The sequence below is a fragment of the Saccostrea echinata genome, unplaced genomic scaffold, assembly GCF_033153115.1.
Source record: "Saccostrea echinata isolate AGI-Se365-2 ecotype Australia unplaced genomic scaffold, CSIRO_AGI_Sech_v1 ptg000054l, whole genome shotgun sequence".
Lineage (NCBI taxonomy): Eukaryota > Metazoa > Mollusca > Bivalvia > Ostreida > Ostreidae > Saccostrea > Saccostrea echinata.
In genome coordinates, this window is record NW_026889803.1 from 2,420,438 (window position 1) to 2,431,401 (window position 10,964).

Below are 10,964 nucleotides of genomic sequence, written 5' to 3' on the forward strand. Positions count from 1 at the left end.
GCTGTTTTATTGATGTGTTTTATTGCCTTCAGTAGGTAAGATCAGTGACGTCATAATATGACGTCATAATGTGTACTGGCTACAACATATCATGGGTACTATATATGCATAAGAAAATAAATCAACACTTTCCTTGAATAATAAATATACCTCTTATGCGTTTTTATTAGCTCATTTGCATAGAAACGCCTATACCTAGCCTTAACTCACATGCGTATTGCATCATCCTTATCCAGAGGCTACAATAAAAATCTACTGTATAGGGAAGCTTTAACATGTTCAGTCATTTCTGCCAAGTGACTCTACAGAGGGGATTAAAAACTGTCCCATTTTCACTACAGTAGCTTTTTAAAATTACCATCCTTTGAAAGATGTGTGATCTTTTTTTTACAAATTGAAGTCCCCCTTACCCAGTGAAACTATATACAAAATTTTGCTGATATTATCTGTGATTCTGGAAGTTCAAAATCTGAACACACACATGTAGATTAAAATCTCAAATGAAATAGCCCACTTCTGCTTTTGCCTCAGGTGAGCTAAAAAGGAAGATGACACCATAAAAAGACTATGTCTGCTTACTTCTTCCAATATTTTCTATATCCTTTCCAAACACAATAACGTCAGCACTGACACCCAGCCCACTGTCAGTATCTCGGCCACTGTTATTGGATACAGATAAAACAGCTGTACAAAAAAAAAAAATAGAAAAACAGCCTGATTAACAAGAATACATGTACAACACTGTAACAAACTTTAGCAGTGAATTTGATTGGGTTTTTCCTGGGAGTACATGAGTATTCTCACTGCATAATGTCTTATTTAACAAACCTCTACATGATAAGTCTTTCTGACAGTAAAAGGTCAAAAACAAAGTCAATTTAACAAGTGAAGATAGGTGGCCAAGACCTTATTAATTAACATTCTAAACCAGACATCTAAAATTATCTCATTATTTTATTGAATAAAGTAGCAAAAATGAAAAAGAGAAAATAATGTGTTTCTTTCTCAAAATGTAACAATTTAGTTCTGTAAAATACATGTAAATTGATTCATCATTAAAAACATGCAAGTATGATACATTTTACATAGCATCATATCTGATGAAGTAAGCTGTCATTTCAGAATTATACAAACCAGCCAATAGAATTGAGATCTGCTGTGATTTAAAAAAAAATAAGCACAGGACAACTGCTTAAACATGCTTTGAAAGAACTTAATTTTTTAACCATCACATTGCATATAAAAATATCACATGGTATTATCACCATTAATGGCATTATTGGTTAAACTGTTGGGACAATTAGGTTAATAATATATGTATGTCTAAAAATGCTCATAAAATCAGGGTGTGGATTACGAAGGACAATAGTGATATGGTAGGATTATTCTGATAAATGACCTTATTAACAATGAAAATTTTTGTGAGGCAATATAAAGTGAGAGTTTATTTTGAATGATTATTTTGATACTATAAATGTTCAAAAATAATCTTTTCATTACAAAATTTTTCCAGATTTATTTTTTGGGTTATTTTTTTTTAGTTTATGCTAATGTGTCACCTCACTGTAAAGGTTAGTATAAAATATTAAAAGGCAGGAAATATGTTAGTACTGCAACGTTTAAAGTATTGATATTCCCAGTATTGGTAATCTGGAAGTGTGTTAACAGAGTATTTCTTTTTAAACAAAATTGTGATTACAGTGGCTATTTCATCTATCCATGAAAATATTATGCCATATTGATTTATATAATAGAAATCATTCTTAAGGAAATTAACATGTGCAAATGAGCAAGAATATCTGTTTATAATTTGGTAAACTAGAAATTCTATGGCTAGCATAGTTTTCTACTTGTATCTGACCAATTTATATCAAGTATGTCAATACCTACAAATCCTTTAATTTACGTAGATTTTCTACTTCCAGTGCACCTCTTAGATCAAATTTTCAATTCAGACAAGTTGATAATTAATAATTTTGTATTTTGTTACAGCTTTCAAACATGTTAACACTGCACAAATTAATCCATACTGCATGATTCCCTTTTTCCATTAACTAAAAAAAACCAGATTCAATTGTAATCAAAATTGTCTCCCTTTTCTAAATGTTCTTGTGCAGTAGTAACAGTAAATGTGCTGTATACAAACGTTTGGAAGATGCACCAGTATCAGCAGATAAAAGCTTGATGCTTACCTCCCTCTACAGGGGCTGCAAAAGTCCCATACATGTCATCAAAAATCACAATCATAACAGTTTTGGCAACTATGCAAGCACTTTCGCAAAGGCCATATTGTATTGAAACATTTATAAGAGCTTTGGCCCATCTTGTTTTACACAAAATACTCTTTATAAGAGTGCATTATTCTAATTACTTTAAATTATAACAAGATGGCCCAAATTCTGGAGAATATTCTATTCACACATATCAAAGCAATGTATTTGTATAAATTGAAGCACCTGTTATCCTTATACCTATGTATGTATATGATTAAATGATGCAAAGGTAATTCTTTTTTGCTTTTTTGTTTGCGAAAGCAAAATGACTGTCACAGAACAGGGGCCTGAAAACACATGCGGCTTTAAAACGTACGGGAATTTCAAATGATACTTGAAAGATTTTTGAGGAAAAGAATTAGAACAAATTCTACATACAGTCAAAATGCAATCACAAAAAAAAATTCTAGGTATCTTTAGTCTCATCAAAATAAATTTGTGCTTATAGGTAATCATAGCATTATAACAACACCAACATTCAAGGTTAGGTCATGGGGTCAAGGTCATACCTTCCATGATTCCACTGGTGAGATCAGACTCCTCCTCCGAGTTATCGTGAGAGTTTGCAACATCTCGCGAGGGTGACCGTTTTGGTTTCCGCCTGACACTCCAACCTTTAACCTTATTTGAGGATTTTGGTCCTGGTAATTTGCTTACAAATGCCTTGTCTAAGTATTTTGCACGTATAAATGATTCTCGGATTGATCTGTTTAGTAAAACATATGGCATCTGATTATATCTCAGTACATGTAACATGATTAAAGAATCTTGTTTACTATATTGTTAAGAGGCAGTCCACCAAAAACCCAGGCAATGGGTGGCACATCGCATGTCATGGATTTTAATTATTTTTTGCATGTAGACTTATTAAAGCAAATGTTTACACATGGCAACATCAAAATTTTTTTTAGTGTTCCATTAGTTCTATTTTTGGTAAGTGCTTAATTTTAAGTGCAAAAAGGTCAACATGTTGGTTTAAAATTTACTACGTTTTTGCTTTGTTTTATTTGAAACAGATTCTTAAAAACTGGATATGTCAATAAATATTATATATAGTATAAACCCTTATCTTTTATAATATCAATGAATAAGACACCAATTTATATTTCTTTAGAAAAAATAAGGTGGTCTAAACTTGAGTTAAGCAAGTGACTTAATGAATTCACTATCCAATTTTCATTACGTTCTAAAATCCAATACATTAAAATGTCAAAACTTTCTCCTCATGTTATTATGAATACAAAATACAAATTGTTGAATCGATTTAAAAAATTGGTGGGAACAGGTATATTGAGAGAAAAAAGAGGCGTCAAATTATCTACTTTTTATAAATTTATCCAATTTAAACCGATCCCGACCGGAATTATATAAAGAAGAAAGCTACTATGATTTCATCATGAAATTGGGTTGTTTTGTTTTAATATGGTTTACAAATTATTTAATTTATTTTTAAACATGTTTTCTAGGTGGGAATTATCATTAATTTGATTACTTTATAATTTTGCATTAATTTCGATCGGGATTGGTTTTATTTCAATCGGGATTGGTTTCTACATTAAAAATTAGAAATATTTTCTAAAATCGGCTCTTCGTTGTATTTTATCACAAGAATTGAAGAATATGTCTGTATTTTATTTCTTTTCTGTGAGTTACATGTTTTTAGATGATTTAATCCATAGAATATATATATCTTAATTACTAAATGTTTTTCAGGTCCATGAAGATCATACATATAATCATGATAATAAAGTCCAGAAATGATCGCACGAAAAAAAAAAGCGGGGGGGGGGGGGGGGGGGGGTCTTCTGAGCGGCATCCATTTTGAACTGGTTTGATAATATATAATGAGATATTTTGGAAATTTACCAACCTACTGACTTATTTTAACTCCACATAAAGTATAAGGATATGTGGAACAATTGTCAAATTTTAAAAAGGAAAATAAAAAAATATATGTTCCATTGAATTATCTGCCGTTTAAGTGTCAGCTTGAAATGGGGCGTCCAGCAATAGTATCGGCAACATTTTCTTACTGAGGAGTAAATTTATAGTTTTCTATAACTTTTTCTCTCTATTTCAGTTTTTACATTTTTAAAAAATTATAGTCTAAACAGAATCTGAACCACCAATACTAACAGTAAACAACCATTGTTAATTAGTGAAGTGGGATGTGACGAGTACTTCCGTTCTTACAACTGTTAGAACTTACTCGGTCCGACAATCGTTCGTGAGCAATCGTATAATGCTGACTGCATATTTGATATTACTAATAAGTTAATGTATAAATATTAATTCAAGTATTATCAACACTTCATGAAGTGCACATCTCGACTTTGCTGAATTTAATGTTGCGTAAATCTGGAATATTCATCATTACTGAATAATAAGAAATAATTCTTAATCTTTTCACATCCCAGTTTTATCAGAAATGTTCATAATAAATTACACTAGAAAAATTATTTTTAGGAATTATAAAATACCAGTATATGCATGTGCTATTCACTCATTTGAAAAAATAAAACAATTTAATCCTATTATGATTACTATAAAGACGTTTTGTACATGTATAAAATTACTTATCAATACTGACTTGTTTTAAAACATCTATAGCTGAGGCACCGCCCGTGAATTAAATACATTCTGGATCAAAATTTTTAATGCACTCGGAAAAGTTATTGGACAGAAAAGAGAAATTATTTAACTTAACTTTTTAAAAATCTTTTTCTTTGCATGTTTACATAAATTTACCAACTTCCGCGGAATATTTGCAAAGTCTATTGTGACGCAATATTAGATAGGTGTTTGACGTCACTGATACATCAATGGAAACGTGGATTCAACCTGAATAATAAAGCAAATTTTAAACTAAATATTATGTTTGGAGTTGAAAATTAATTCCGATTTTGAAAATAAACCAATTATTTTTGGTTAAATGATATTCTTTAGCGTATCAGTTCTAAATATCTCACAGGGGTTCTGATAGTATGATGTTTAGCCGATTTCCCGATGCTACGGGAGATAACTCTTGCAGCACAGAATTTCATAAAAATGACTGTCTATTTTGCAAGAAAACTACTATTGAAAATATTTTTCCCACTGATTTTATTTTTTAAATTGAAAGATGAAATATTTCTTGATTTAGTTTGGAGTGAATTATAGATCTGTTGAAAATGTATTAGAATTTACAGTTCTTTGTTTCCGACCTACATTCAATGGTTTATATAGGGGATTTCAAAAACACAAAACAAAACGATATTTTAGTAAATAAGCTATTTTCAAACAAATCTTTACTTACATTATTCCATATGCACTACATTAATATCATTTTCAATAAAATATCAAATATTCGTCACATTCGATGTGCCGCCTATTAATACAATACTGCCTGGTTTTCTGGTGGACTGCCTCTTAAATACAGAAAGGATTCAAAGGATGAAGGTAAGCTTATTCCATATAGAAATTATTATAATAGAATATTTTAATGTAACTGTGACAATATACTGATACAAAGATATTGGAAAATAATAAAACAAAATGAAATAATAACAACAGAGATAGTACATTTTAAAAAGTTTATGTTTTTACTCCTCATCTGTTTAAGTACTGCATCATGTGGCTAAAGAAAATTAAAGCACCTACATGGAGCCACAATTTTTTTTAAACAAGCATTCTCTTTACTCTGAGATTTAATCTATAACAGCTTTCAAAACATTGGGGTAGACTTACAATAAACACAAAGTCTGTATGATGTCCATTACATGGATTAAAAGGTGGCTGATGTTAGTGATAGGCCTGCCCCTGATTAGATATAGTGAGATACAAGTCACCTACGATATGCTTACATACCTATTACATTCGGGTGTGGCCTTTACTGCCACTGCATCATTCAAATTAGCTTCATAGATTCTGTTTACATTATCATTCCCTAATTCTGCCATGACTTTCAGGAGCTCTGGATCCCATGAATCTAGGGTAATGGAGCGCACTTTTGACATGTGAACACCAAAACTCCTGTAAGAAAACAATTCAACAAACACCTAAAAATTCCATTCATAAAACAAATGAAACAATAAAGATCCCCCAGTGTCTGAAGTGGAGGAAATAGAATTACAAAAGTTACAATTTTTTGGGGACAAACTAAATCTAAACTATCAAAAGAAAAAGCTCCAGAGTTAACAAACCTATGGATGCCTGAGCACTCGATACATAAAGTGGCCCCGAGATTGATGGAGGCCCACCGTGGTTCTGGTGACCCACAGTCACAACAATGGCTGTTTCCTGGGATAGCAGTTAACTGGTCCATCCTTCTGTAGCACAACAGAAGAAAAATGGAGAGTACAGAATCAAAATCTATCTGGGATCAAATTGTAACCACAAATTACTTTTTGCAATCCATTTAGTACACAATCTACTTGTATCATTAGGATGTCATTTTGCGAGTTCTGATTCTTCTTAAAACACAATAATTTTCAAGTTCTATTCAATTATCTTTAAAACTTGCATTATCCTGAATCATTTTTTTTTTTACATGCCCTGAAAGGAATACTTACTGTTGAGCTTTGCTGGGCTGTCTTTGCTGAGAGTCAGGGGTGGATGTCATATTTGGACTAGAAGGAGCAGAAGAATTCCCCTGAACTGGCTCATCTGTGTCCTGTACACACACCAAAAAAATTGTGTATATTAACTCCAAAATGTAAATAAATTTTATTTATCAAATGATTGATAACCAAGCAGTTCACATACAAACTCAATAATGCAATCAAAATGCATGCAATACATATAAAAACTCAATTTTTCTGTCTCTAATATTCAAGAAATAAAAAAACTTGGTACAAGATGACAGAAATGGTGATTTTTTTTTATCTAGATCTAGATTTCAAAGGTAACTGTTTCTCCCCTTCTGTTGTATAGTCTTGTAACTGAGGCCTTGTAGTACTAACCAGCGAGTGACTCCTATGTTCCATAGCTTTGTAGGCCTTTGTAATGGCTGTCTGGATATTGTTTAGCCAAAACTGAAGGTTCTGATCAGATTCAGCTTGTAACATGTGAGATCTGAAGAAAGTCAGGGATTTAGAATTAAAAACCAGAAAGCTATCCTTTACATATACCTGATCCTTCATTCAAAAAAAAAAATAAATAAATAAAATACTTGTGTTATTTTTATTCAATAATTAGAAATTTAAGCCTGCAAATCCCACCCAGTGTATTCCAAGCCACATATAGCAAGAAAGCAGTTCCATCACATGTGCAAAAGGTTTTATGAAGATATAAAGCTATTTCCTTATTTGTAGTTTTATCTTGGACAAGGGCATTTGAAAATGTAAATATTACTGTATAACTGCTAATTTTCACAATGATCTGATTTCACTATTTATGATATTTTTGTAGGGCTGTGCAATAATATCGATATTCTGGTACATGTATATTACGATTCGTTGACAAAAAATATCGTATTGCAATACATTTTTTTCAGTATCGGTATACCAGCAAAATGCTTGGGCTTTGGATTTCTAAATTAAAATATGAAATTTAAGATGTTGGAAATGTTTTCAATCTTGCAAAACAGTAAGATTCCTGTTGGATGGTTGCATTTTGTTGCAAAATTGTAGTGAAATCAACATTCAAGAACTTTTTTGTTACAATGTTTTTATAATAGTTTTATACACTCTGCTTAGAAATGGAGGTTAAAAAATAAGAAAAGATCATTGTAACTGTTGTTGAAAATATTGTAATACATATCGCAATACAGTTAAAAATATTGCAGTATACTAAGTATTGCAATATGAAATTCCCAGTCGATACGCAAATTCTAAAAAATGCAAAGAGTGGATTTTACAAATTAGTTAGTGCCTTTTGACTTGAATTCCAAGAAATAAACCTGAAGTATGCATTTCACGAAAAAAAAAAAAAGCAAAACAAAACAAACAACATCAAAACCAATTACATCGTTTTAGTTCAGGCTATTCAAATTACCAAATTTTTCATTAAAAAAAAAATGATTTTAATGAAAAGAATGAAACTCTTAGAAATAGTTCCCAGCTTAATTACAAATAGTGCAATTTACTCCAGCCACACAAATGTACTCTGAATCCAGCCCAAAATCAATTTCTTTCACTATACCTGCTAAATGAGAATATGGTATAATTACCTTGTGGGAGAAAGCACCTCAAAACAGAACCTTCGATCTGTCTCATACACCAGTTTGACTGTACATAGTCTGATGTCCTCCTCCATTATTGAGTATTCTCGTGATCCCCGCTTCATGTATAATAACTGACTATTCTCTATACTGAACCACCTCCTGTTAAATAAGAACAAGACAAAATTAAACATTATGATGCAAACTGTAAAAAAGTTTTTGGATCATAATACTCTCCTGCACTGCAATCCTCTTTCCAAAAAGTAACCTCATATAAACTGTGTGGTCCACTTTGACCATTAGTGCCATGGTATAACAGATGTATGAGAATTAATGTTTGGGTTTGATATGACAATTTCAATTAAAGTTTAACAGCTGGATCCTCTTTATCTAATGATGACTTGTTTCAAAGTTGATTAAAAAATTATCTTGAGTAGAAGAAAATATGAAATAATAGACACAGATAGAAAACAGACAAGATTTCATAAGTTGTGCTACCACTTTGAGTCCCTGTTCAGATAAATTTTGTTGATAAAAGATATAGCTTTTACAAGAGTTCATTTCTAAAACAAAGAAGCCAAACTGTAATATTCAATGCTTAACTGTAATTGTTATGATGCTAATCATAATGTTGTTGTACCAATTATTGCAGCAGTTTTTGATTTTTGGTTATACTAATTTTTTGGTTAGTTTGTAGGTGAGTATTCTCTTTAGTGTGTTCATTAATTTTACGGCCCAATTAAGGTAGGAATTTCAAAGATCTTACTGGTTCTCTTAATGGGCAAATCATCTCACCTAAACAAGGATTTAGAGTACTCGCTGATTCTGGACCCAGAACTTGTTCTCTTGAGTAAACTCACCTAACCCAGGATTTAAAGCCTTTACTGGTCCTCTTAAGCAGTCATCTGACCCAGGATTTAAAGACTTCACTGGTTCTCTTGAGGAAACTCACCTGACCCAGGATTTAAAGTCTTTATTAGTGTTTTGAGTAAACTCACCTGACCCAGGATTTAAAGTCTTTATTAGTGTTTTGAGTAAACTAACCTCACCCAGGATTTAAAGTCTTTATTAGTGTTTTGAGTAAACTCACCTGACCCAGGATTTAAAGCCTTTACTGGTCCTCTTGAGCAAATAACCCTCCATTGGTGAACCCTCTTTTTCTACATCTGAAGGGTCCTGGAAATAAAATTATCAGATAAATGTAATATCTAAGGCAATGTTTAGTTACTTTGGACTATATAAGTTGAAGATTTGTACATCTGTTGGCAGTTCAACTTTGCTACTGCCATGTCTGAAAAGACATCCTTGCATGTAGACCTTAAACTACCAAAAGCTCCCACATTGAAATACAAGTGAAACTTAAATGAAAAGTGTAAACTAAAACAGAAATCTCCTTTCAAAGAAATTAATAAAATAAAATTTACCAAAACCTCTCACTTGGACATTCATGTATTATGACACTGAAAAAAATATAATCTAAACCACATACAGTTTTTCCTTTCTAAGAAATTGATAAAATACATGGTTTTAGCAGTGAATTACTTGATTATAATTGCAACAATATATTGATAAAAAAAATTCACTATTAATCAACCAAACTGAAGTTTAATAATTTAATTGATCAAACTGAAGTTGAACAATTGAACTGTATCAGATAAGAATATTCTTAGTTTATGTCTTAAAAGAAAAGCGACACAGATTCATGTGTAACCTCTGAAAAACATACAACAGTTGTAATTCAGCTTGGCATCGAAAAATGATGTTTTGACATTCCTTGACTTCTTTTCCTTAACAATTGCAACTCGGCAATATTTTGTAAGTTTTACTTTACAAATCAGTATTATCTTGACCACTTTGCCAGTAAAACATTGCTATAATTGATGGCTCCCCTGTTAACCTGTCTTCATATCACATGTTTTGTATACAATAAATTACCAACAACAAGCAAGAAATGCATATGCTTGCTTGATGTTGTAGAAGTGGCAATATCCCAACCTGATTGTTATGTGATCTTGACCTCTCCCCGACAAATGTAAATTCTGTGTTATATGCCAACACCAATAACACCAAGAATAATCTGCAATTAACTATCTAAGACAAACAGGTCTTTATGAGAAAGATGACTGCTGGCAGATTTAACCTCCCTCATTATCTAGGCATGAAATCTAATGGGAAAATCAATAAAATTGATTGGGAAATTATCTAGGGTACTTGTTTAGCTTGTAGATGACCAATCTTAGCCCCATTCCTCCTAAAGTTCACAACATATGGTTCTCGTCATATCTTCACCAGAACTTTCTAACACACTCCAAGATTCAAGTCTATATTTACCAACAAGCTTTTTACACCTTTCTTAAAATAATCAAAAGAATAAATTTTTAAGAGATTGTGAAATTTGCTTGCCTGATTTAGGAAATGAAAAAATATACTAAAAGATAGATGCATATGTTTTTTTTTTATCATAATTTTCTGTTTCCCAATTTAATTCCAAGATTTTTATTTCCTGTATAAAAATGTTAAAAGTACTGCAACATAGCATAAATTACCTTTGC

At 31.5% G+C, this 10,964-nt stretch overlaps 1 protein-coding gene across 3 annotated transcripts in view; it reads right to left on the reverse strand.

Annotated features, from left to right (window-relative positions):
- The window catches only part of LOC133172590 (arf-GAP with coiled-coil, ANK repeat and PH domain-containing protein 2-like), a 64,586-nt gene that overhangs the window by 17,101 nt on the left and 36,521 nt on the right, over nt 1–10,964 (reverse strand). For 2 of the 3 annotated variants that reach the window (XM_061307516.1, XM_061307514.1), the window contains 9 exons: nt 9,503–9,588; nt 8,422–8,574; nt 7,214–7,325; nt 6,824–6,924; nt 6,455–6,580; nt 6,120–6,284; nt 2,783–2,979; nt 2,193–2,207; nt 580–684 (listed from right to left, as the gene is read on the reverse strand). In XM_061307516.1, coding sequence (XP_061163500.1) covers nt 580–684; nt 2,193–2,207; nt 2,783–2,979; nt 6,120–6,284; nt 6,455–6,580; nt 6,824–6,924; nt 7,214–7,325; nt 8,422–8,574; nt 9,503–9,588 — 1,060 coding nt within the window. The remainder of the gene's footprint in view (nt 1–579; nt 685–2,192; nt 2,208–2,782; nt 2,980–6,119; nt 6,285–6,454; nt 6,581–6,823; nt 6,925–7,213; nt 7,326–8,421; nt 8,575–9,502; nt 9,589–10,964) is intronic. The other variant, XM_061307515.1, reaches the window with a different exon arrangement.